This window comes from Bos mutus, chromosome 4, assembly GCF_027580195.1.
Source record: "Bos mutus isolate GX-2022 chromosome 4, NWIPB_WYAK_1.1, whole genome shotgun sequence".
NCBI classification, from domain to species: domain Eukaryota; kingdom Metazoa; phylum Chordata; class Mammalia; order Artiodactyla; family Bovidae; genus Bos; species Bos mutus.
In genome coordinates, this window is record NC_091620.1 from 49,298,176 (window position 1) to 49,323,104 (window position 24,929).

The window sequence follows — 24,929 nt, forward strand, 5'->3', positions numbered from 1 at the left end:
CTTTTCAAGGTCACACGACTGGTAGTGGCGCTGGGATCTGAACCTACTGTGCCAGCTCAGTGTTCTCACGTGGGTGGAAGCCCTCTGCATGCCGCCCAATGCCTCGACTTCCCGCCCCCCACCCCCACCTCAGTCTATACATCCTGTCCCTTCCTCCCCACCTTTACCCCGGACCCCCTACTCCCATCCCGCGGTTTCAGCCACAATCGCCCAGCCGACCACCACAGGGTTGAAAGCCACTTCGCGCCCAGAACTACTTCTGCTCCCAGGAAGCTTTGCGTTCCCCCGGAATAAAGAGCCTTTGAGCGCGGGGGCCCCCGCCCCGCCCCGCGCGGGCCCCTCCCACCGGCGCCGGCCCGGGGCGGCCGTGGGCGTGTCCCGGGCGGCGGCGCCCGCGGCCCGGGGCGGAGTCTGGCTGCCGCTCGGGGCTGCAACGCAGCCCGAGAGGGCGAGCTCTGGCCGTAGGTGGCTCCTCCTCCGCCACTCCGCAGCCGCAGGTACCCGGCCGGCTGCGGTGGAACCGCCTTTGTACCCTCCTCCGGGGCCCGGGACGGCCGCTGCGCGCCCAGGTCCATTGTTTCGCCGCTCTGTCTCTTCCGGACAGGTGCTGGCGGCGCGCGGGGCCAGCACGTGCCAGAGCCGCGGCCTGAGCGCCCCTAGGGATCCGCGGGCGCCCGCTGGAGCGTCCTCGGGCGCGCGGCGGGGGATGAAGTACTTGAAGCCGTGGTGGTCGGACGGCGGCAGCCTTTTTCACCTCACCATCCTGCTGAGCTTGGCGGAGCTCCGCCTGGACCTGGACCTAGACCTAGACCTCGACCTCTACCTGCTGTTCCCGCCGCGCACTCTGCTTGGAGATGAGCTGCTGCTCCGGAACGGCCAGACGAGCCACATCTCCGCGCTCAGTCCTTTCCCGGCCTCGGGAGGGTGGGGGCGCGCCGAACTGCTGCACCCCAAGTGCTGGGAGCGGGACCCCGCGGCGCCGCCAGAGGGCCGACTGCTCCGGGAGGTGCGCGCGCTGGGGGTCCCCTTTATCCCCAGTATCCGAGTGGACGCATGGCTGGTGCACAGCGTGGCTGCAGGCGACGCCGACGGGGCGCACGCGTTGCTCGGCGCCGCAGCCGCCTCGTCTGCCGGGGGAGTGGGTGCCGGCGTGGAAGGCGTTAGCCAGGCTGCGCCGGGTGGCGGCGGGGGTCCGCGAGCGGTTCAGAGTAGCCCGTTGGCCGCCGGGGAGGAGGAGGAGAAGGCACCCGCGGAACCGACGGCTCAAGTGTCGGACGCCGACGGACACGCGAGCGAGGTAACAGGAGAGCGGGACGCGAGCGGGTGCTGGGGGACCTGGCCGGGAGCCCTGGTTGTGGCGGGCGGGTGGGGCGGCACGCCTGCGCACCTCCACCCGTCGCCCCCGGGCAGGTGGGGTTTGCAGGTTTGAGGATAACTGTGAGCCTCTCCTTTTTGTGAATTCGACCGAAGAAGGCTTAGTGCTGTCGCTATGGCTCTTAGGCTTTTGGGAACCAAGTGGGTGAAGTCATCAGCTAGCTTATGAGGGAGGACGGTATGCTGGAAATTTTCTGGCCCACTATCTTCGTTTAGTACCTCGTGTAAAATGACATATCTTTTTCCGGAACCGAAGGCGGCCTTGGGCTCCCGGAGGATACACGTTTCTCTTAACTGCGCTCTCAGCCCAACGCGCTCACCTCCTTCGGATATGAACCCATTGCAGTTCGTTTTTAGATGCTTCTCTGGAATGAGGGGCTATGGTCAGTGTCCACTCCGAGGCCCGAAGACAGACCGGTCTGCTCTTACCTAACGATTCTCCACACCTAACAATCCACCTCCCCCCAGAACTTGTGTAACCCCTTAGCATAAAGAACACGGGTACCCTGACAGTCATCTAGTGACTAACAAGTTTCCTTTGGTTCGTAGGTTCAAACCTTTCAGTTCACCAGAATCTATTGACTGAAGTGTCTGGTGCTCCCAACGGCGAGTTGGTGTCTACAGACACAGGATAGCAATTTCCAAAAAATCGCCTTATCCAAAGTTCCTCCAAAGGGATCTCTGTAATTGGTCCAAACCTCAGTGTTAGCAATTGGTATTGATCCGCAAGAGTTCCCTGGACGTTGTTTTTGTGGAGTGCAATCTTATGCAAAATGGGGCCAGACTGGTTTGTTTGCTGCTCTTCAGAATTGCCCTGTTTGTGTAGGCAGTTGCCAGACGAGCTTCTCCGCCCTCTCCTAGAGGGGTCATTGTGTCCAAGTGCCGGGTGATTCAGTGTTAAACGTATCCGATCCCTGCCTCTTCCTGGGGCCGGAACTAATGGGATGGGGGTGGGGGAGTCTCGGTGGGCTCCGAACAAACGGAGGGTAGGGGTGGGTAGGTCTTTTCTGCTCGCTGCTCCAGCCTCCACCCTGGGGGGTGGTCTCACCTGAATCTCTCCCAGTTCAGGGGTGGAGCGTTCTGTGCCGCTCCCCTTCCCGATTCCGTGCCACCCAGGGATGAAACCCAGTGTTGGATGCTGTCCCAGATGGCACCCTGCCCCCATCACCGCTCAGTGCCAACCGGCCTCCGAAGTGTGCGAGGACCTGGAGGCACAGGAGGCTACTCTTCAAGGACTTCGCTCCCCCGCCCAGGCTCTCCTGGTAGATATCTCTTTAGACCAGCAAGGCTGCCATGGGGGAAAGCTCTGGGGACCTAGGCAGAGCCAGACCTTGGATGCCCTGAGCCCAGATTTCCTAAGGAAGAGGGTGAGGTTCACCCCAGGCCATTCTCCTGGTATCACCTCCTCCAGCTGACATGTGCGGACCTGCAGGACTGTGGTCGCTGCTGGGATGACCTGGTTTTGTTCATTCTTGTGATAATTAGCTGTCGAGCACCTTACAGTTTTCACAGCCAGTTCACCTGTATTGATAACACTTTTTACATGCCCCTTGTGAGGTCCACGGGCCAGGCATCCTCATATCCAATTCATACTTGGAAAATAGAGATCCAGTGAGGTTGAGGGGCTTGGCTAAACCAGCACAGTTAATTAGTACTAGAAGTGGATCTAGACTCTGAGCCCCCCTGACTCCCAGGCTGGCACATTAAGCATCTCCACTGCACTTTTGTGTGCAAGCGTGCAGCGGAATGGGCATTACCCCCATTCCTGACCGCAGCACCACTGCTCTCCACTGCTGGATTGACTTTAAGAAGCAAATTGTACCATCAGTAATGCCGAGGTTAGACTTGGAAACCATGACTCTGGAGAAAATGGGCAGAAAACACAAAACAGCTCTGGTTTTTGCGATCAGCAAACCTGGGTGTGGGGGCATCACATAATAATGTGCCCTCATATGGACTACCTTACTCCCTCCAGGCCTCAGTGTCTCATCTGTTGAGTGGGAGAGTAATGCTTCCCTCGGGTGCCGTGCCCATTAAGTGGGAAAAGCATGTGTGAAGTGCCAGCCTAGTGCCTGGGATATGATTGTTTTTTTCTTTTGCCCCCATCCTCAACACACCCTCCTTAACCGGTCCCCACTCAACATTTTGTCTTGTTTGTCTCTGTGTCTAGCTTGATTGGTTGTCTGTTAAGGAGGTGGGGTGGGTTGGAGCCAGACTGCCTGGTTTGGGATCCCAGTTACACCATGCATTGCTCTGTAACCTTGGGCCATTTCTGAATCTATCTGTGCTTTATTCTCACCTGCACAATAGGAATAATATAGGTGCCTACTGCAGGGGGTTGTTGTGAGAATTAAACGATTCATACCATGGAATAGGCTTAGAACTGTGCCTGTCCCGTCTTAAATGCTCAAGGTTAACTTCAAAGAGAGGGAGTGCTGTGACATGAGAACATCTTAAGTTTGTTACAGATAATTCTGATGGCTTACATTTGAGTTGTAGGAGATTCTGGTTTTATAGTATAACTTTCCATAATTTTTGTACATGTGCAAAGATATTTTGGAGTAGGGGATTTTCCAAGTATCAAAAGAAGTACAGTTTTGGTTTCATTTCTTAGTGAGGCTAATCATTAGTTGCAAACAGAATGTGGAATTCCCCAGGGCAGACAAGCTTCCCTTCCTGACCACAACCATTCTCTCACAACTTATAAGGCACATGTTCTTCAAAGTCATGTACTGGTTAAACAAAGAAATCAATGGTAGTTGTGGAATTGAATGTGTGAGCATATTTGAAGATGGGGTGCCTACTTAACAGCCAGCAGCCGTGTTTCAGAGAGCTGTTGCCACTTTACAATTGAGAGGGCTTGTGGTCATCTTGATGTGGTTTCATGCCGTGGGACAGATGGGGACCTTCTGCCCGGTGAGGGGTCCAGCAGGACCTCTGACCTTTGGAGTTGGTTTCTTGAGGTCACAGGAAGAATCTGATACAGTCAATATTTGCTTCTAAGAGTATATAAAGGGAAGAGAAAGCAGGTTGTTAAAGTGATTGTTAAAGTGAAAGTTGGTTTTTGTTTCAAAATCAAAGATAGTCCCTGATGCCTGGGCAGTTGGAGATAGATGAAATTTCAAACACTTGCCTGTTTTCAACTTACAACCATGATACAGAAATAGTCTTTTGTGTAATGATATGCATTGCAGTACAGCGTTTCACAGTAGACTTTTTACTTACTAAAATATGCAGTGAAGATGCACCTATGATCTTCTCATGGGAAAGAAGAGCATGGGTCACTGTATTCGTGTTGTTGCTGTTTAGTTGCTCAGTCGTGTCTGACTCTTTGCTGCCCTATGGACTGTAGCCCGCCAGGCTCCTATGTCCATGGGATTTCCTAGAATACTGGAGTAGGTTGCCATTTCCTCCTTCAGGGGATCTTCCTGACCCAGGGATTGAGCCTGTGTCTCCTGCATTGGCAGAGGGATTCTTTGCCACTGAGCCACCTGGGAAGCCTATTAGTGTCCTAGGGCTGCTGCAACACAGTAACGTGAACCAGGCGACTTAACAGAAATGTACTGTCTCACAGTTCTGGAGGGAAAAAGGTGGAGAGAGGGTCTCAGCAGTTCTGAGGTTCCAGGCTGTGATGGTGAGGCTGAAAGTTGTGAGGGAGAGGTTCTGGGAGTTTCCAGGCCTTGCTCCTGGTTTCTGGTCATTTGCTGGCAGTCTTCGACGGCCCTTGCTTTTTACTGCATCAGCCCAGTCTCTGCCTTCTTCACATGGCACTGTCCCTGTACGCATGCCTGTAGCCAGATTTCCCTCTTTATAGGACACCAGTCATATAGGATTAGGGGCCCACCTTCTCATCCTAACCAATTACATCAGCAATGGCTCAGTTTCCAAATAAGGCCACATTCTGGGGTACTGAGGGTTATGACTTTGAACACATCAATTTTGAGGGACTCAGTTCAATCCGTTATGCTGTCACCATCTCCCCTTTCTGGGAACTCTTGGGGGTGTTCCACTTGCTTACCAACTAGGTACCAGTTGTTGAAAGTCCACGGTGTCTAGAAGCAGCTGGACTACATGTGGGACCATTTGCAGCAGGACTTGGTATAAGTTCTTGAGCAAAGCTGGTTTTTGGCTGGCTTGTTGTGCCACAACCCCAAGGAACCCCAGACTTCTTCCAGTCAGCCTTTGACCTAAAGTGGTAGGTTACAGAGACATCATCCCTCCAGTGTCTGAGTCTCCCCTCGCTTGCCCTACTTCTCGGCTTCACTCAGAATTGGAGCGCAGGGCCCAGGCCTGCCCTATGGGCAGACTCAGGCAGGCTGCTCTCGTGGTCAGTGTGCTGGCCCTGGAGCTTCACTGCTGACTGGTTATATGATCCGAAGCACACTTGTTAACCTCCCTGTGCCTTGGTTCCCTTATCTGTGAAATGGGTTGGTAAGAGTCCCTTCAGGAGGATTAAAGAGATCACATGCGTTCTTTGGGATTGGCACTTGGTAAGCCCTCCATGTTAGCAGCTGCTGTTAACTCAGCGGGGGCAGGAGGCGCTCCAGTGCCCCTTCCTAACTTATCCCTCTGTGCTTTGTTGCCACATACAGGTCTCCAGAGCATGCCTTGTTCTTTCCCGTTTTCATCTGGGAAGCCCCCCGGGGGTCCTCATTGCCTACCAGTTTGCTATTTTGTTGTTCAAGGCTCCCCATCTGATGCAGCTCCCTGTTCTGAGTTCATCTCTCCAGCTGGCCCACACCTGTAGCCTACTTGGCTACTTTGACTTTCTCCCTTCCTCTTCCCCAAATAGCCGGTTCTTTCCTGCCTTTGACTCGGTTACCTTTGCCCAGAATGTGTCCTTTCATTTCTTTCAAGTCTTTTACTGTTAAGTTCTCACTCCTCTCCACTATTACCTCAAGCATTTCCTGTTCTTTCCTTTGTGCCCTACTGCATTTTGTGACATTTCTTCTATGGGACTTGTGTTCTCTACTTTGAACTGCAGCGCCTTAAGTGTGGAAACTGGGTCTTCACTCTAATGTGCAAGTGGCACCCAGGGACAGGATTAGGAGCAGAAGCCCGTTCAATCAGCCTGTGTTGAGCTCCTCATTCATCCTCCACGTTGACTCTGCAGAGCTTCTCGGGTGCTGAGAGCTCACGTGTCTTGAGACCTTCCAGGCCAGAGTTCCAACTGCAAATATACGAAATATATGAAATCCTGATGGGCTATCTGATCGCTTAATGCCGATTTGAGTGGATGGGGCAGTGGAAAGCAGACTTTCAGGTTGGCATATAATTAATCAGGAGGTGAAACTCAGGATTGCTTAAAGTATGATCTTGCCCAGAATAGACAGGTTACTGTTCTTAAGTGCTGAGGTAGACTATGCCGCCCCCCACCCACTAAAAAATTGAAACAAAAACAAGCTTCTCACATTTGTGGTAGCCTTTCGATATGAATAGTTTGTTCTCAAAATCTAATTAAAGATGTACAGTGATATTCAAATACACTTCTGGGCAGCTGAAGCAGGCTGAGGCTCCAGTACATACCTGGGTGGTTTTTGGTTGAGTTGCAGGTGGTGGTTGGCAGATCATGGTCAGTGTTGTAGAGGCAAGGAAGGCATGGCCTTCTGTGATTGGGTGCAACTGGATTCCCTGGCATTAGCCAGGGTTCTCCAGAGAACAGAGTCAGAGTGTGTATGTGCGTGTGTGTGTGTGTGTGTGTGCATGCGTACATGCATGTGTGCTAAGTAGCTCCAGTCATGACCAACTCTTTGTGACCCCATGGACTGTAGCCCACCAGGCTCCTCTGTCCATGGGATCTTCAGGCAAGAATACTGGAGTGGGTTACTATGTCCTCCTCCAGGCGATCTTCCCAACCAAGGGATCAAACCCATGTTTCCTGATGCAGGTTTGAGGCAAAATTTCTTCCCCAGGGAGACCTTAGTTTTGTTCCATTTTGCCCTGAAAGACTTTCAGTTGATTGGATGAGGCCCACTTGGATTATCAAAGACACTCTCTTTTACTCAGTCACCTGGTTGGGGGCCACTGTTACCCACATCTGCACAGTACCTCAGTACCTTCACAGCAACACTAGGTTAGCATCTGATGGAATTCTGAGTCCTGTAGCCTGGCCACACTGACATGTAAAACCAGTCATCACCCCATCCCAGCTCCATCTCTTCCTGGGCAACCTCCATGAGGCTTGGTGTCCAAATTGTAAAAGGTGAATATTAACTTCTTTCTGGGAAAGTTCCTTCAGCATTAAATCATACTCTATGTTAAAGGGCTAGTGCAGGTTTTGGCATAGTAATAGATATTCAGCGAGTGATTTGCTGTCATTGCTCCAGAGCTGGGGAATGTCGAACTCCCAGGAAACCCCTGACATATGGAGGAAATGGCAGATGACCACGAGGTCTTGCAGGAGGCCTTGGGCTTGTTGAGGAGGCAGAACCCTTAAGGCTCATCTGGAAAAAGAGCTGCTTAGCCTTACTTTAGAGCTGGGTTTCTCATCCCAGTGACTGTGTCAAATTACCCGGTTGTTAGATACAATGTAAATTTCAGGGCCCACCTGAGACTGGCTGAATCAGAGCCTCTCAGATGGGGCTTGGGATGGGTCTGCAGTTTCTCAGACTTCCACATGATTCTTCTGCCACCCCATGTTGATCTTAGCCATGGTGTTACTGCCTCAGGACTTTTTGATGCCCAGCAATGTAGAAATGGAGGGCAGAGGCGGGTGGGCGGGGGACGGTGCCTGGTTGAAAACTATCCTTCTGAATTTAAAGCCCAAAAGAGCTCGTAGACTGAGCCAAAGTTACCTGCTTGAGCAGCAGGACCTGGGCTAGAGCCCTGGTTTGCCAGATGTTGTTTTAAAGTTAAAGCCTGACCTGTCTAGTTCCTTGCTGGGGATGAGGAACTAACTTGCAAAAAATAACTAATAATGAATGCAGAACTAACTTGCAAATACATACAGTTCAAAATTAACTCATGCTTAAGTTCTAGAATAGGTGAAGCTAGGGTACAAATATGAGAACTTTCTGGGAGTGTCTGAGAACTTTAAATATTCTCTTTCACAGTTGAGGTACAAGTTAAATGAGTGCCTGCATTTGTCAGAATTGTGCAGTTAAGGTTTATACAGTTCTGGCCAGGTATACCCTACCTAAAAACTATGAGAGAGTGATTGAGTAGTGTGGAGGGGAAGGGTGGTGGGATTAGTGATGTAAGAACAACAGGTAAGGGACTTGCCTGGTGGCCCAGTGGTTAAGACCGCGCTTCCAATGCAGGGGGCTTGGGTTCGATCCCCAGTCTCTTCGTGGTCTCAATCCCTGGTTGGGAATTAAGATCCCATACCTCAGGGTGTAGCCAAAAAACAAAACCAAAAAGGAATAGCAGAAGATTGTTGATAATTTTTGAAACTGGATGATGGGTTCATGGAGGGCTTGCTATATTGTATTCTGTTTATTTTGTGTGTTTGAAATTTTCCAGTGTGAAGAAAATACAAAAACATCATGCATGTTGAAGGCCACTTGGCCTGTCCTGCCTGCTGGAGTAATGTAGCATTACATGAATCTGTCCTGCTCCCCCTCCCCCCCTCCCCTCTGCTCTGCCCTGCCCTCTCCTGGTCCCTCTGCTCCCCCTCTCCCACTCCCCTCTGCCCTCCCTCTCCCAGGCTCTCAGCCTACACCTGGGGATTACTTGTGGGAGAAGCAGCTCCTTTTAAAATCAAAGCCTGCAGGTTGGAGTTCAGCCTGCCCTTGTGTCCCAGGTGTTGAGTCTCCTGTTTGGAAACACTGGCTGTCTTCATACCCAGCTTCTCCTGGTGGGCTGTCACACTGAATGACTTAGTTTCAGCCTCGTGGAGGATGCTTGCCAATTTTTTTAGCTGCTTCCTCTAGGAGCCTTCAGAAGTGAGTTTAGTCTATAGCACATTTTAGGGTGAGCAGTTTCCAGCACATAATAGCAAATGGAGAGAATGGAGATTGGATAATGGAGTCCTGTCCCCCATCCCTGTCACCAGCATAACAATCACCAGCGCAGGGCCAGTCTTGGCTCATCTGTCACTCCCCATGTCCCTCCCCCCATTAGTTTGAAACAAATTCCAGACATCATTTCTTGTGATTCTTGTGCCAGCTCTTTGCAGAGACTTAGTCAAGAGGAGAAAAAAGCCTGGATTTGTTCCTTTCCTGTTCTTCCCACTACGTTCATCAACTCAGAAAATCTTCTATAAATATTTTAGGGTATATATCCCTAAAGGACCCTTCTAAACATCAACACAATGCCAAGACCACACCTAAAAAAAAATCAGCAAAAATTTGTTACCACTGAAGGTCTAGTTCGTATTCAACCCCAGTTATGTCATGATAAATTTTTTCACAGTTGGTTTGTTGGACTTGCAATCCAAATAAGATCAGTACCATGCGCTGTAGCCAGCTGTTCTGCTTGATATTCAGAGACGGACTTGCTTCATTCGTACGGAGCGAACTTTTCCCATGTCTGCAGTTCTTATCTGTGTGAAACAAGTGGGAGCCATCGTGGGTGGTGGTGCAGTTGGCTTTCCGGTAGGAAGAAGGCACCCTTCGTCCTACAGAAGAGGAAATGAAGAGCCTTCAGCGAATGACTTCTCACAGCAGCAGACAGGGGTGTTGGGACACCCAATGACTACCAGTGAAAGGCGGAGCCCCGGGTAGGGGGAGAAATGTCCAGGCCTCTCCTGTTTCCCCCATCACCCTCTCCAGCCTCCTCCTGTACCCTCCCACCAGTGAATCCTGCTGGGAGCCCCAGAGTGTGCAGGGCTCAGTTTCTGGGGGAACACATGGGGACCTGGGGGGGGCAAATAAGAACCAGGACAGTGTCCATGAGCAGGCTGTCAAGTAAAAACGCCTGCAGCCACACCCTGTTAAGTCACTTACCAGGTCAGTGACTCAACAGCAAGTTGCTTAACCTCCCTGTGCCTCAGTTTCCCCCTTTGTAAGAGGAGAAAAGAGCAGTACCTGGGATGCCAGGCAACTTCAGTGAGATCATGATTGTGGTGCCTGGCCCAGAGTGAGTGCTCAATCAGTGTGAGCTATAATTATTATAAACTGCTGCAGCAAACCACCCAGGCTAGACAGGACACAGTCTCTCTTTATCTGGCTCCTCGTTTCTCTCTAGACCTGATGACTCCAGCTTGCCTCCAGCCTAGAGCCAGGGCCTCAGAATTCTCTGGCCTTCATCCCTCTCCCTCTGATATCATCCTTATCGTAGGCCCCACACTGTTCTTTGTCTCTGAAGGTTCTTCCAACCCTGAAGGTCACACCAGGTCTTAGTCTCTCCTCCCCCAGATCACTAAATGAAAGGCCTAGCCAGTGAAGCCAGCCGGAACTGTTCACAAAGAGTGTTTTCAGCGTCGAACTCTCCATCGTCCTCTTCCGGTCTCAGCACAGGATAGTAAGTACCGAGTCAGAAATCATGCTGCCAGATACCAGAACTTCTAAGACTCAGCAAAGAGAAGAGTCCAGCTTTGCTTCTTTCTCCCCTCTCCACTATCCTTCGTTGTCTCTGAAAACCTTCCTTTGAGGCTCAGCTCTGCTCCCTAACTCATCTGTGGTGGCAAAGATGAGTTAACAGCTGGAGGACAGGTGTCAGAAGGATACAGCCCTCGGTACCAGCAGGGAAGGATGTGGGAGAGGGGTGGTTAGGAATGGGGATTGATACGTTCACACTGCTGTAGTTGAAACAGATAACCAACAAGGACCTACCGTATATAGCACAAGGACGTTGTTTAGTTGCTCAATATTCTGTAATAACCTAAATGGGAAAAGAATCTGAGAATGAATAGATACATGTATAGAAAAAGGGAAAGTGTTAGTTGCTCAGTCATGTCTAACCCTCTGCAACCCTCCAGACTGTGTAGCCCTCCAGGCTTTCTGTCCATCGGATTCTCGAGGCAAGAATACTGGAGTGGGTTGTCATGCCCTTCTCCAGGGCATCTTCCCGACCCAGGGAGATACATGTGTATGTCTTACTGCCACCTGAAACTAAGACAACATTGTTAATCAACTAAACTCGAGTATAAAATAAACATTTAAAAAAATTATTTACAGCCCAGTAGGAAAGAAAAGACCCATATAATTGTAATTTTACATAGAATAGAAGGCATGTCATAGGAGAAACCTACAGGCCATGGGAGTTTTGAGACAGAAGAACCCAGTTTTAACTAAGGGGCCCAAACTGAGAAGGTCTGGATCCATGCAGAGGATGGGGTGGCTAGGCTCCCAGCAGTCAGGGCTGTGGCGGGAGGGCCTGCCTTTCACCACTGCCAGTTCAGTGCAAGTCCCTGGGTGGTGGTGAGCACCCCAGCTCACAAGTTTACGATGGCTTCCTGTGGTGAGCATGGAAACTTTCTTCTTTTTTTTTTTTTAAATTGAGTCCCAGCCTGAGAGTAAAAATCACCTACCTACACACAAATAAAAAGTAACTTAATGATGGGTTTTGCTTACCCATTCTTTTAAGAGCATGGACCATGAATCACCAGTATATACAACAGTGCTTGTAAAACACTTGTACTGTCTCTTTCAGCTCCTTGTCATTGAGTTGAGGAAAACAGGAAAAGAAGAAAGCAAAGAGATAGTAATTACTGGCTACTAGGGGCTGGGGTCGCTTTCTCTTGGGGTTCTAATTGAGTTGTCAGAAGTTAGTCATTAATTACAACTCTTCAGAATCAAAAAGCAGTAGAAAGTACTGATTAATGTTTGCATAGGATCTTAAAATGTATAAAGTGCTTTTCCTCAACCACTTCCTTAAAATATGAATTAGAACTGTTACCCTTCATGTCACAGACAAGGAGACTGAGAGTCAGAGTGGCCCAAGGTCACAGCTGGTAGGATTAGGAGTGGCCTCTCTTACTCAGCTGTTTTTGGACATGAGTCTTCCTAGCCAGGAGGCTTTTATGGGACCTTGTAGACTGTGCAGAGTATACAAGTGCAATAGCCCTTTTTCACTTTCTAAATAGAAATAATATTGGACCTCCCTCTCCTCGTCTTGTGTTCCTGGTGTCTCCACCCCACCCCACCCCAAGATAGAATTGCTTAACTGTCACAAATCGGTCCCTGGGAAGAGGACTCTCTCTGAGCCCAAGTTGAGTGGGCAGGATGTTTCTAAGGGAGTACATTTCCAATTACAGCTGTGGAAGGGAATACAAGAAAGCAAATTTGGACAAAAGTAGGAGTCAAACTGGAGCAGGGCAGTGCCAGGAGCTCTGGGGCTTAAGTGACCCTTCACAGTTGTCCCACGATGGGTGAGGTGGCCAGGCCTTTGTGCTCTCTCTGTTCAGTCCTGAGATGTAGGTGCCCCAGGAACAGTGTCACCTTAGGTGAGGGGGCCCTAGGTAGGCGAGGCATTCTGTAAAGGCCCAGCTGGAGGCTCTTTGCTCCCAGGTCAAGGAGAATTCTTTCAAACTTTCCAGTGAGGAGTTCTGATGTTCCATAAAGCTTCCCAATTCTTTTTTCTTCAAAACTAGCATGACAATGATACAAAAAAAAAAAAGAGAAAGAATCCAGGAATTACTTTTATGCATATTCCTGCAAAACATTAAATAAAATGTTAGCAAGTCATACAGAAATATAGGTGCATAAAGCATTTTTTAAAATGGATGTATTAGTTATCTATTGCTGCAGAGGAGATTATTCCAAAACTTAATGACTTAATACCACATTTATTATCCTATTTATTATGTGAGCTAGAAATTCTGGAGTGGCTTAGCTGGGTGGTTCTCCTTCCTGGTTTCAAGAGGTTGTAGTGAAGATGGTGATTGGAGTGCATTTATCTGAAGGCTGAACTGGAGCTGAGAGATCCAGTTCCAAGGTGGACCACTGACAGCTGTGGTCAGGAGGCCGCAACTCTACTCCACGTAGAGTTGGAAAGGCCAAGGCCTCTCTGTAGAAAGCTTGAATGTCCTTGCAACGTGAGTGCTCGCTTTCACCAGTACGAGTGATCCGAGGGAGAGCAAAGAGGAAGCCATGGGGCTGAACCTTTACGCCCACATAATAATACTCCTTTTGTTAAAAACAACTCATTAAGTTTGGCCCCAACTCAGTAGGGGGGTTATATATAATTTGTGGATATTTTTGAAACACCTAAGTATTCAATATCCATTTCTACTTTTAAAAATGCCCTTCAAAAATAAGGATAGAGCTTCATACTACCAAATCCTCAGATACAGTCTTGTATCCACTTTCTACTCCTTATCCTGAAATGAAGGCTTTATTTTTCTTTCTTTCAAACTCAGTCCTGCCATTTGTCCTTTGGAGTCTTTATCTATAGCTTTCTGAATGTTATCCTTTCTCCTCAGTCATTGCCTTACAAACATATTCCAGCATCTCATCTTTAAAATATTGCTCTGACCCACTTCCCCAGTCACTTCATAGCCAAAATTCTTGAAAGAATGGTCTGTATACTGTTCCCAATTTGTTATCTCCCATTTACTCTTCAACACCGTATCACTGGGCTTCTACCCTAAGTTTTTCGAAGGCCACCCACACACTGCTTTCTTATTGCCAAATCCATTGGATACTTTTCTGTCCTTACTGTGCGCAACCTCCAAGCAGCATTCAACACAATCAACCACTCCATTCTTATTGAAACAGTTTTGGATTCTGAGACACTGCTATTCTGTCTTCCCCTGCAACTCATTTCTTGTCTTCAGTCTTTTCTCACCAGCTTTTCTGCTTGACCTCTGAATGTTTCAGTTCTGCAGGACCCTGTCCTGAGCCCCTTCTAGCTTTGTGCTCGCTTGTTGGAATCTCGTTAGTTCCTGTGTGTGTGTTTATGTTGATGTGTTCCCAGTTTTTACTTTCAGTTCAGACCTTTGCTCTAAATTCCAGATTCTCATCTCAGTAATGTAATAGATATTTCTGCTTGACTTTTTACGTCTCAAACTTGACATTTCCAAAATGGAAGACCCCTCAGTTTCCCTTTTTAATGGTTCTGTTTGTAACTATCCACCATCTTTATTCAAGCCAGAAATCTAGGAGTCATTCTAAATTTTCTTCCCTTTCCTTGATCTCCCATTTCCAGTCCATCAACAAGCCCTGTCTCATTTTACACAGCGTATCATGGATTCTTCCGCTTCTCTGTCACCACCACCTTTTTCCAGACTCTTATTTCTGTGTGCATGTGTGTGTGCACGCGTGTGCACTAAAGTCACTTCAGTCATGTCCGACTCTGTGCAACCCCATGGACTATAGCCCGCCAGGCTCCTCTGACCATGGGATTGTCCAGGAAAGAATACCGGAGTGGGTTGCCATGCCTTCCTCCAGGGAATCTTCCCAACCCAGGGATCGAACCCTGGTCACTTATGTCTCCTGCACTGGCCAGCAGATTCTTTACCACTAGGCCATCTGGGAAGACTGTTACCTACTGTCAATTAATTACTGTAGTAACCTCCTAACTGGTCTCCCCACTTCCATGCTTGGATTTTCTCTGTAGTTGCAGAGGAAGAAGAAATAACTGTAGCTCAGATTCCTACTCTAACTGTAACTTTTCCTGTCTTGGCCCTTTTGCTGCGCATGCTTCCATCCTTAGGAGAACTCAGGCTTTCTGTCATGTCTCTAGTCTCTCCCCTACTCCTGGCTAGGTCTCTTCCCTTACTGTCTTCATAGTCGCCACTTGTTTCATACATACATTGATCGGAGACTGAATGGGAGAAGGTGAGTAAAAATGCTACTACTGTAGTAGACCCCAGTAGAAAACCCAGTAGAAAAGACCCCAGAGAAAAATGGACAGAGACCACACAGAGTTCACAGAAAAGGAAATACAAATGCTTTTAAACTTGTGAAAGATGTTCAACTTCACTCATAATAAGAGAAGTAGAAATTAAAACTACAGCGAGATGCCAGTTTTCATCTATCACATTGGCACGTTTACTGGTAGGAAATGCATGTATGTGTTGACCTAGGGAAATAGGTGGGGAAACAGTGGAAACAGCGTCAGACTTTATTTTTTGGGGCTCCAAAATCACTGCAGATGGTGATTGCAGCCAAGAAATTAAAAGACACTTACTCCTTTGAAGGAAAGTTATGACCAACCTAGATACCATATTCAAAAGCAGAGACATTACTTTGCCAACAAAGGTCTGTCTAGTCAGGGCTATAGTTTTTCCAGTAGTCATGTATGGATGTGAGAGTTGGACTGTGAAGAAAGCTGAGTGCCGAAGAATTGATGCTTTTGAACTGTGGTGTTGGAGAAGACTCTTGAGAGTCCCTTGGACTGCAAGGAGATCCAACCAGTCCATTCTAAAGGAGATCAGTCCTGGGTGTTCTTTGGAAGGACTGATGCTAAAGCTGAAACTCCAGTACTTTGGCCACCTCATGCGAAGAGTTGACTCATTGGAAAAGACTCTGATGCTGGGAGGGATTGGGGGCAGGAGGAAAAGGGGACGACAGAGGATGAGATGGCTGGATGGCATCAGTGACTCGATGGACGTGAGTCTGGGTGAACTCCGGGAGTTGGTGATAGACAGGGAGGCCTGGCGTGCTGCGATTCATGGGGTCGCAAAGAGTCAGACACGACTGAGTGACTGAACTGAACTGAGCATACATTCTAGGAATTTATTTTACTTAACACATGTGTGCAAAGAAGTATGCATAAGGACATTTTAATTCTTTTTTAAGAAATGATTGGAGACAAATATCCATCATTAAGAAACTAATCAAATCCATTGTGGTGACAGGAATGTATTGGTTGCTCTCCTCTGTACACAGCTCTTTCTGTTTTTAGATCTTTGCTAAAATATCACTCCCTTGAGAGGTCTTCCCTAACCAGTCTTTCTAAAGGTGGGTCCCCCCTTCTTCTCTTTCACTTGCCATAACTTGCAGTAATTTTCTTAGTTCACTTGTATTTTGGGCTTCCTCTCCCTTCAAATCTAAGCTGTGAAGAGGCAGTCTAGACTTTTTTTCACTATTGTATCCCCAGCATCCAGTATACTATTTGGGATTTAATATGTATTGATTGAATGAGTGAATGAATAAGGAAAGCTGCATGATATCCTTATTGATGGAACATTATGAGTAAAAAATAAGAATGGCAGGTGTGATAATGTGATGTAATACGTGTGTAGTCCTCATCTGCCCCCACCCCCACCCCTATGTGGCAGAGCTCCCAAAGACCTTGGAATTTCCTAAGCATGAGAGCGATGGGAGCATCTTTTGTTATAATATTTGGTCTCTCAGTCCTCAGTTCCTGAAATAGTTCCAAAGCCCTGAAGGTGAAAGGAAGTTTTTCTTATTTATAACATGCCCCTTCTAACCACACCTGACTTACGGGGTTGTTTTTTGTTTTTTAATATTTATTTGGCTGTGTCATGTCTTAATTGCAGCATGTGGGGTCTAGTTCCCTGACCACAGATTGAACCTGAGCCCCTTGCATTGGGATTGTGGAGTATTAGCCACTGGACCACCAGGGAAGTCCCTTCATTCTGTTGATGAGGTAGCTTTGGGAGAGCCCCCTAAAGATGGGAGCTGGTTGCCAGGGGAACCAACCACATGATGAGAGGATTAGAACTTTAAACCCTTCCACCCACCCACCCACACCTCTGGGGAAGGGAGGGTGCTGTAGATTGAGTTTAGTCACTAACAGCCAATGATCGCTCAACCATGCTTGTGTAGTGATACCTCCATAAAAAGCCAGAAGGAGGACTTTGGAGATCTTCCAGGTTGGTGATCACATGGAGGTGCTGGGAGAGTGGTGCAGAGCATGGCAGCTTGTGACCTTTCCACAGTCCTTGCTTTTAGGCATCTGTTTGTTTCTGAGTTGTGTCCTTTTGTAATAAAATAGTAATCTAGTGAGTAAAATGTTTTCCTGAGATCTTTGAGCCACTCTATCAAACTAATCACACCAGAGGAGGAGGAGGGTTATGGGGACCTTTAATTTATAGGCACTTGGCGGGAAGCAAGGTAACCACCTGGATTTGGAACTGACCTCTGGAGGGAGAGAGAGCAGTTTTGAGACTGAGCCTTTACCCTGTGGGATCTGATGCTGCCTCTAGGTAGATAGTGTCAAAACTGAATTAAGTTATAGAACATGCAGGTGGTGTCCCAGAACTGCTAGGTGTATGAACAGCCCACACATCTGTTGCCAGAAGTGAAGTAGCAGACCATTGAGAATGGAGGGACGACACAGTGTTTTCTTTTACATCAGATGTCATTATTATTATTGAGCAGTATTCTGAAAGCATGAGCAAAGCAATTAGACAAGAAAATGAAATAAATTTAAATCGTGAGAAGGAAGAGGTGAAAAATAATTAGTAAAGCAATGGACATGACTGTATACACTTTGGGGGAAAAAATAGAAATTAACAGGAATTATAATCGAAGAATAGTTTTTTGAGACTACCTTCTGTAGTTGCCTTGGACAAAATGAGTTTGCCATATAGGAATTTTAGGGGATAACTTTAGTTAGATATAATTTCAAACTTTAAAAAAAGTTGTGAGAATAGTATATATCCTTTACTCAGATTTGCCTGTTGTTTACATTTGGCCCCATTTGAGTTACCTGTTTATAATTATATCTATATACACATACAGTTCTTTCATTCTGAAACACCTAAGAATGAATTGCAGCCATTACGTATAGTACTTCCTAGTATGATCTATAACCAGTTAAACAGAATCAGGAAAATTTAACCTGAATCTAAGACTATAATCTATTGTCCATACTCAAATTTTATCTATTGCCCCAGTAATATCCTATGTAACTACTTTTTCTCCTGGGTCTGCATCTAACCCAGGAGCACATGTTGCATTTACTTGTCAAATCTCTTAAATCACCTTTAATATGGAAAAGTTCTTTCAGTTCCTGACCTTTAGATTTTGGAAGAATATCTTTATTTTGTAAAGTGGCTCCCAATTTTGATTTGTCTGATGTTTCCTCATTACACTGAGATTATGAACACCACAGAAATGGTATTGTATCCTTCATATTGTGTGAGGAGGCATCTTGCTTTATTGCCATATTGTGATGATAGATTTGATTGCTAGTTTATTTTTCTTTTGAACTTATTTTGTGTTGGGGTGCAGCCAGTTAACAATGTTGTGATAGTTTCAGATGAACAGCAAAGGCACTCAGCCATACACGTACACATTCTTCCCCCAACCCCCGTGACCCCATCCGGGCTGCTGGGTAACTCTTGACCACTTGGTTTAGATGGTGTTTGCCAGGTTTCTCCTGAAGGGCTATTAGTTTTCTCTTTGTAATTAAAAAGTAATCTGGGGTGATACTTTGAGGCTACTTAAATATTTTTATTTTTCATCAAGTTTTTATTCCCTAGTTTCAGTATTCATTCATGATTTTCTAACTCCATCATTCTTCTATATTTATTAGTTCCATTCTACTGTAAGGGAGATATTTCCCTTTTTCCTCATTTACTTGTTTATACTGAAATGAACTCGTTGGTCCTTTTATTTAACACATTTATTGAGTTATGATCCATTATTATATGATATAATAGGATTTTTAACCTATTTTCTGCTTCTTGCCATGTGATTTGTGGTCATACAGAATTTCTCTATCTTCCATTCTTCTCCCGAGTTTTAAGGCAGGCCATCTTACAGACTTTTGTTACCAAACTCTTAAACACTTTGAAAGTTTCCTTATGGGCTTGATCTAGTTAGGTGTTAGCCACTGGTTTCCTCTGTTATTGTTTATTTATGTATTGTTATAGATAACATTCTCATGTTTGCAAGTTTATGTGTCTCTCTACATGTGTTGTATTAATTCTGATATTACAGACTAAGGAGACCTTGCTTCATGGTTCTAAAATAGATCTTGTGATTTAGAGGTTAGAAGCTTCTATGCCCACCAGCAGCAAATTTATTTGTAAACAAAGTTAACTGCCTCAGGAATTTAGAATTTTGAATTAGATTCTCTTAAAGTTATGACCAACCTAGAGAGTATATTAAAAAGCAGAGACATTACTTTGCCAACAAAGGTCCGTCTAGCCAACGCTATGGTTTTTCCAGTAGTCATGTATGGATGTGAGAGTTGGACTGTGAAGAAAGCTGAGCACCGAAGAATTGATGCTTTTGAACTGTGGTGTTGGAGAAGACTCTTGAGAGTCCCTTGGACTGCAAGGAGATCCAACCAGTCCATTCTAAAGGAGATCAGTCCTGGGTGTTCTTTGGAAGGACTGATGCTAAAGCTGAAACTCCAGTACTTTGGCCACCTCATGTGAAGAGTTGACTCATTAGAAAAGACTCTGATGCTGGGAGGGATTGGGAGCAGGAGGAGAAGAGGATGACAGAGGATGAGATGGCTGGATGGCATCACCGACTCAATGGACGTGGGTTTGGGTAAACTCCGGGAGTTGGTGATGGACAGGGAGGCCTGGCATGCTGCGATTCATGGGGTCACAGAGTCGGACATGACTGAGCAACTGAACTGAACTGAAGGCTTAACAAAAGAAACCTTCTCTTGGCAAAAGATTGAGGTTAAAAGAGTGATGACGAGTCTTATCTTTTCCCTTCTTCCCTGAATTTAGATGGGAATCAGAGTTTCAGTTGCAGAAAAGAGCAAGAATATGGAATCTCACTCATCAGAAATTGCATACAAACTCTTAGGATGTTGTATCTAGGAGTTCATCTGTTCAGCAACTATTATTAAGGGTCTGCTGTGTGCCAGGCTGTGGTGTAGGCAGAGGGTATACAGCAGGAATCAAGCAGAGTCCCTGCCCTCAGGAAACTTGCATTCTAGTGGGACAGATTAGACAATAAACAAATAAAATAACATGTTCAATTCAGTCGCTCAGTCGTGTCCAACTCTTTGCAAGCCCATGGACTGCAGCACGCCAGGCCTCCCAGCCCATCGCCAACTCCCAGCGTTTACTCAAACTCATGTCCATTGAGTCAGTGATGCCATCCAACCATCTTATCCTCTGTTGTCCCCTTCTCCTCCTGCCTTCAGTCTTTCCCAGCATCAGGGTCTTTTCAAATGAGTCAGTTCTTCACATCAGGTGACCAAAGTATTGGAGTTTCAGCTTCAGCATCAGTCCCTCCAATGAATATTCAGGACTGATTTCCTTTAGGATGGACTGGTTGGATCTCCTTGGAGTCCAAGGGACTCTCAAGTGTTGTCCAACACCACAGTTCAAAAGCATCAATTCTTTGGCGCTCAGCCTTCCTCATAGTCCAACTCTCACATCCATACATGACTACTAGAAAAACCATAGCTTTGACTAGATGGACCTTTGTTGGCAAAGTAATGTCTCTGCTGTTTAATATGCTGTCTAAGTTGGTCATAACTTTTCTTCCAAGGAGCAAGAGCCTTAATTTCATGGCTATAGTCACCATATGCCGTGATTTTGGAGCCCCAAAAAGTAAAGCCAGCCACTGTTACCACTGTTTCCCTATCTATTTGCCATGAAGTGATGGGACCAGATGCCATGATCTTAGTTTTCTGAATGTTGAGTGTTAAACCAGCTTTTTCACTCTCCTCTTTCATCAAGAGGCTCTTTAGTTCTTTTTCACTTTCTGCCATAAGGGTGGTGTCATCTGTGTATCTGAGGTTATTGATATTTCTCCCGGCAATCTTGATTCCAGCTTGTGCTTTTTCCAGCCCAGCATTTCTCATGATGTACTCTGCATATAAGTTAAATAAACAGGGTAACAATATATAGCCTTGATGTACTCCTTTCCCTATTTGGAACCAGTCTGCTGTTCCATGTCCCATTCTAACTGTTGCTTCCTGACCTGCATACAGATTTCTCAAGAGGCAGGTCAGGTGGTCTGGTATTCCCATCTCTTTCAGAATTTTCCAAAGTTTGTTGTGATCCACGCAGTGAAAGGCTTTGGCACAGTCAATAAAGCAGAAGTAGATTTTTTTTCTGGAACTCTCTTTTTCAATGATTCAACGGATATAGGTGTTAGTTACTGTGTATTGGAAGGCTGATGGGAATTATCCAATAGACAAGGAAGTACTGTTGACACAGAAAAGAGGATAGGGTAGCAGAAGCAATGTCTTCAAGCACATGAGCTACTTGTGATGGAGGATGTGAACAAGAGATCATTGAGGTAAGAAGACCAACATCTACAGTGTCAAGAATTTGGTACAGAGAACAGAGAAGCAAGTAAAACCAAGTGGGCCATCAGCACATTAGCCTCCTTTTCCTTTTGCTCTTGCTTTGATTTCTCTCCTTGTTTTAGCATCTGTGTATTTACATTTCTTTGACTTTTATTTTCTTTTTAAAGATTAACATTCCTGTGGTTTAGAGTAGGGGGCAGTAATGCTGTCCTTGAGTTAGTCCAGTATGTTTTGTTGCTGGAAGAGAGAAATTAAAAACAGATCCTTGGAAAGAATTTAAGAGGCCTTGATGTTATGTTGGGCTTCCCTGTGGCTCAGATGGTAAAGTGTCTGCTTGCAATGCGGGAGACCCAGGTTCGATCCCTGGGTCTGGAAGATGCCCTGGAGAAGGAAATGGCAACCCACTCCAGTATTCTTGCCGGAGCCTGGTAGGCGACATTCCCTCAGGTGACAGTTCATGGAGTGGAACACAACTCAGAGTTGGACACGATTGAGCTTAGTGGGGAAACGGTATACAGAGAATTTTTAATATAATTGGAAGTATCAGAATATATATTATATGCTAAATGGCAACTGTTTGAATGTTCAGAAGAATTCTCTAGCCTTTTAATTGTCTGTCTCCTTTTAATTATCTGTCTCCTAAGTTAAAGGTGAAGGACTCATCTGTATAAATAAGCATAGTTGAAAATATCAATGGAGATGTTAGTTTAAGCTTTTACATTAAATTTTTTTCAAAATAAAAATTTATTTACATTTTTTCTGATTGTAAAAAAATACATGTTTATGGTAAAACATTCAAACAGTACAGAAATGTATAAAATGAAGTCAACTCTCTTTACCCTCCCTGAAGTCAGGGGGTTTATAAATGCAAATAATTTACATTATCCAGATCAGAACAGCCTGTCTCACAGTGAGTTTTTGAAAAGGACAGGACACAAAAGTGACCTTTGTTTCAGAATTAAAATGTTTCTTTGATACCAAAATAATGAAATGTCAGTCTTAGCTTTCGACTTGTGGGTTTTCCTGATCACTGAGCAGTAAGTACAAAACAGTTTTAAAGATTTTACTTATTTGATGAAATGTGGATTTGTACTTAGCACATTTTGGGGTCGGTCCTTTTTATAGGAGAATGAGGTATTAAGAGGTGTGAGTCACAGTCCCCAGCATGAAGAAAATGAGCAAAGATCATCAACCCAGAAGGAAAAATCACTACAGCAGAAGAATGAAGATGAAAATAAAGTAGCAGATAAGCCTGCCTGGGAGGCAGAAAAAACCACTGAATCTAGAAGTGAGGTAAGCATGTCAGAATATTCCAACCATACTATTTTGGCTTTAAGGTAGATTTTATGTCTTTTGACAATTTGTGTTGAGAATGGATTTTATATATGTGTGCCTTACTAGAAGTAAATTTGATATATGAAAATACATATTTTTTAAAATTGTGGATGTGGTTATTTTATTTACAAAGGAATTAGCCATAGACCATTATATCTGGTTAAACCCACACACCCGTCCAGAAACCTGCTAGCAGGTTTTGTTGTGGTTTTGATTGAGGATTCCTGGGTTCAGGATGCCAGCCATGCCAGAGATGGCTGGCATCCTGAACCCAGGAATCCTCAATCAAAACCAGCCACTTTCAGAAGTAGTAGACAGGTTGGCTAGGTCTGGGAAAGGAGAGGACCCTACAGGGATATCACTCTCAATCCGGTTGGAACTTGGGCTCACACCCTCGCTCAGTCTCCTGGTGCACCATGCTCACTGGGCATCCATGAGCCCACTTTGCATCTTTGGCCTAGGTGGAGTCAGATAGCCTCATTGACTCCTTGCAACTAATAACCACACTCATGAGTAGTGGAGAGAGTGGAGAAAGGTGAACTCCAGGAGCCAGGCTGAACTCCTTCCTTCTTTAACATGGGACCTAATCTGGGTTCTACTCAGCAGTGGTCCAGACAGGTGAGCATTCCACAGACATTTAATCACTTAGTACTTCCCCTGGCAGGTGGCACCCTTGCAGGTCTTGCCTGACAGGGCTCCCAGCCCTGCACTGCCCCAGGTGGAATTTGGGGCTGTGCCTTGAATACCCATGGAGGGTAGAGTACTATGCCTTGGCCCTTCTCAGGCAGCCCATCATCACTGTAGCCTTGACTTTCTAACATCACCCTGAACATAACATGATTGACAGAATGAAGCCTGAAAGCAGTTCTGCTCCCTCTGCTCACTCACCACTCCCCCGCCCCTCCAGCCTGTTCTAACCTGTTTTAGGGAACTAGTTCTTCCCTGCATGCTGGGTGAAATCTAGGACAGGCCCTATGCTAAATAATCAGACCCAAAACCTCTCTGCTCATCCCAGTGCAACAGTTGGTAGACAGAACCAGTGTAAATTCTCAGCAAGTCTGTAGTTTTCCCACTCCTCTCCCTGCTGCAACCTCAAAGCCTGGCGGGGAGGAAAAGGGTGTGTGGCCAGCTTCTTGGCTTTTCCCAGTTCTTCCTCCCTTGTTTGTTCAGCCATCTTCTCTGAAGCTGAGGGTGTGATGGGTGGTAAGAGCTCAGAAAAGGTGTTCCTTTACTGTTGCCAGTCTGAAACTGGTTTCCCTGGACTGCAGAATGTATTTAAAACCACTTCTGTTGGTTAGGCACTTTCATTTTGCAGGTTCTTTGGAGACCCCTCCGAGTCCCCTCCAGCTAGGAGTCTCTCACTGTCCTTCTCAAGGACACATGCACCTCCACCTCCAAGTGGCCTCTCAAGCACCTGCTGGTCCTGGAAACCTGCACCTCACCTCCTTTGTCAATCATTTCTCTAGCTGCAACCCATGCTTGCATCTAGAAATATGCCTCTTGGATTATTTTTCAGGCAAGCTCTGGATGCTCATCTGTTCTGTTCCCTAAACACACCATGTTTCTAAGTGGTCTCTTTGAATCCTTTTTTGCTAGTCTTTAGAAGATGTGGAGTTCACCCCAAGGAACCCCTTTCCATTTTCACTTTACCTCAGGCTATTCAACCCTTTTATGAGCTAGTTAAATGAGACCCCACTGCAGCCTGGCATTTCACTGTAACCTGCAGAGGTATGCCCAGCTGCCTCTGCTTTTACCCACTGGTATTTTCCCCAGGCCTTGTGTTCCTTTGTAATTCATGTACCTTGCTATGTGGCTTTACCAGCTCCTTATGTGAACACACACGCACACACACACAAATGCCAGAGAATTGCCACATCGGTGCCAGTGAGTACTGAAATAACCATGTCTGTTTTGGAGGAGACATTTCAGGCCACTTTACTGAGTGCCTCACAGACCATCTTTTCTGAGGTGAAAGATGTCCTTAAACTGGTCTTACTGCCACTTCCTTGTGTATAGATTTATGCTGTTGATTCATTTTTTTCCTGGGTATGTCTTTGCAATTATACCCCTTCACAAGGCTTCCCAGAAAAGTAGGACCTTATTTTCTCCTTTTTTGAACTGCCTATAGTAACTCACTCACTGCTAGGTAATAGGCACTCATTAAATAACAATGAAGTGATAGATAAAGTAGAGAG

At 46.3% G+C, this 24,929-nt stretch overlaps 1 protein-coding gene across 1 annotated transcript in view; it reads left to right on the forward strand.

Moving 5' to 3' along the window:
• Positions 1–415: 415 nt before the first annotated feature.
• NFE2L3 (NFE2 like bZIP transcription factor 3) overlaps positions 416–24,929 on the forward strand; it is a 32,159-nt gene continuing 7,645 nt past the window's right edge. The window contains exons 1-2 of the mRNA XM_070368850.1: positions 416–1,297; positions 22,525–22,692. Coding sequence (XP_070224951.1) covers positions 707–1,297; positions 22,525–22,692 — 759 coding nt within the window. The 5' untranslated portion in view covers positions 416–706. The remainder of the gene's footprint in view (positions 1,298–22,524; positions 22,693–24,929) is intronic.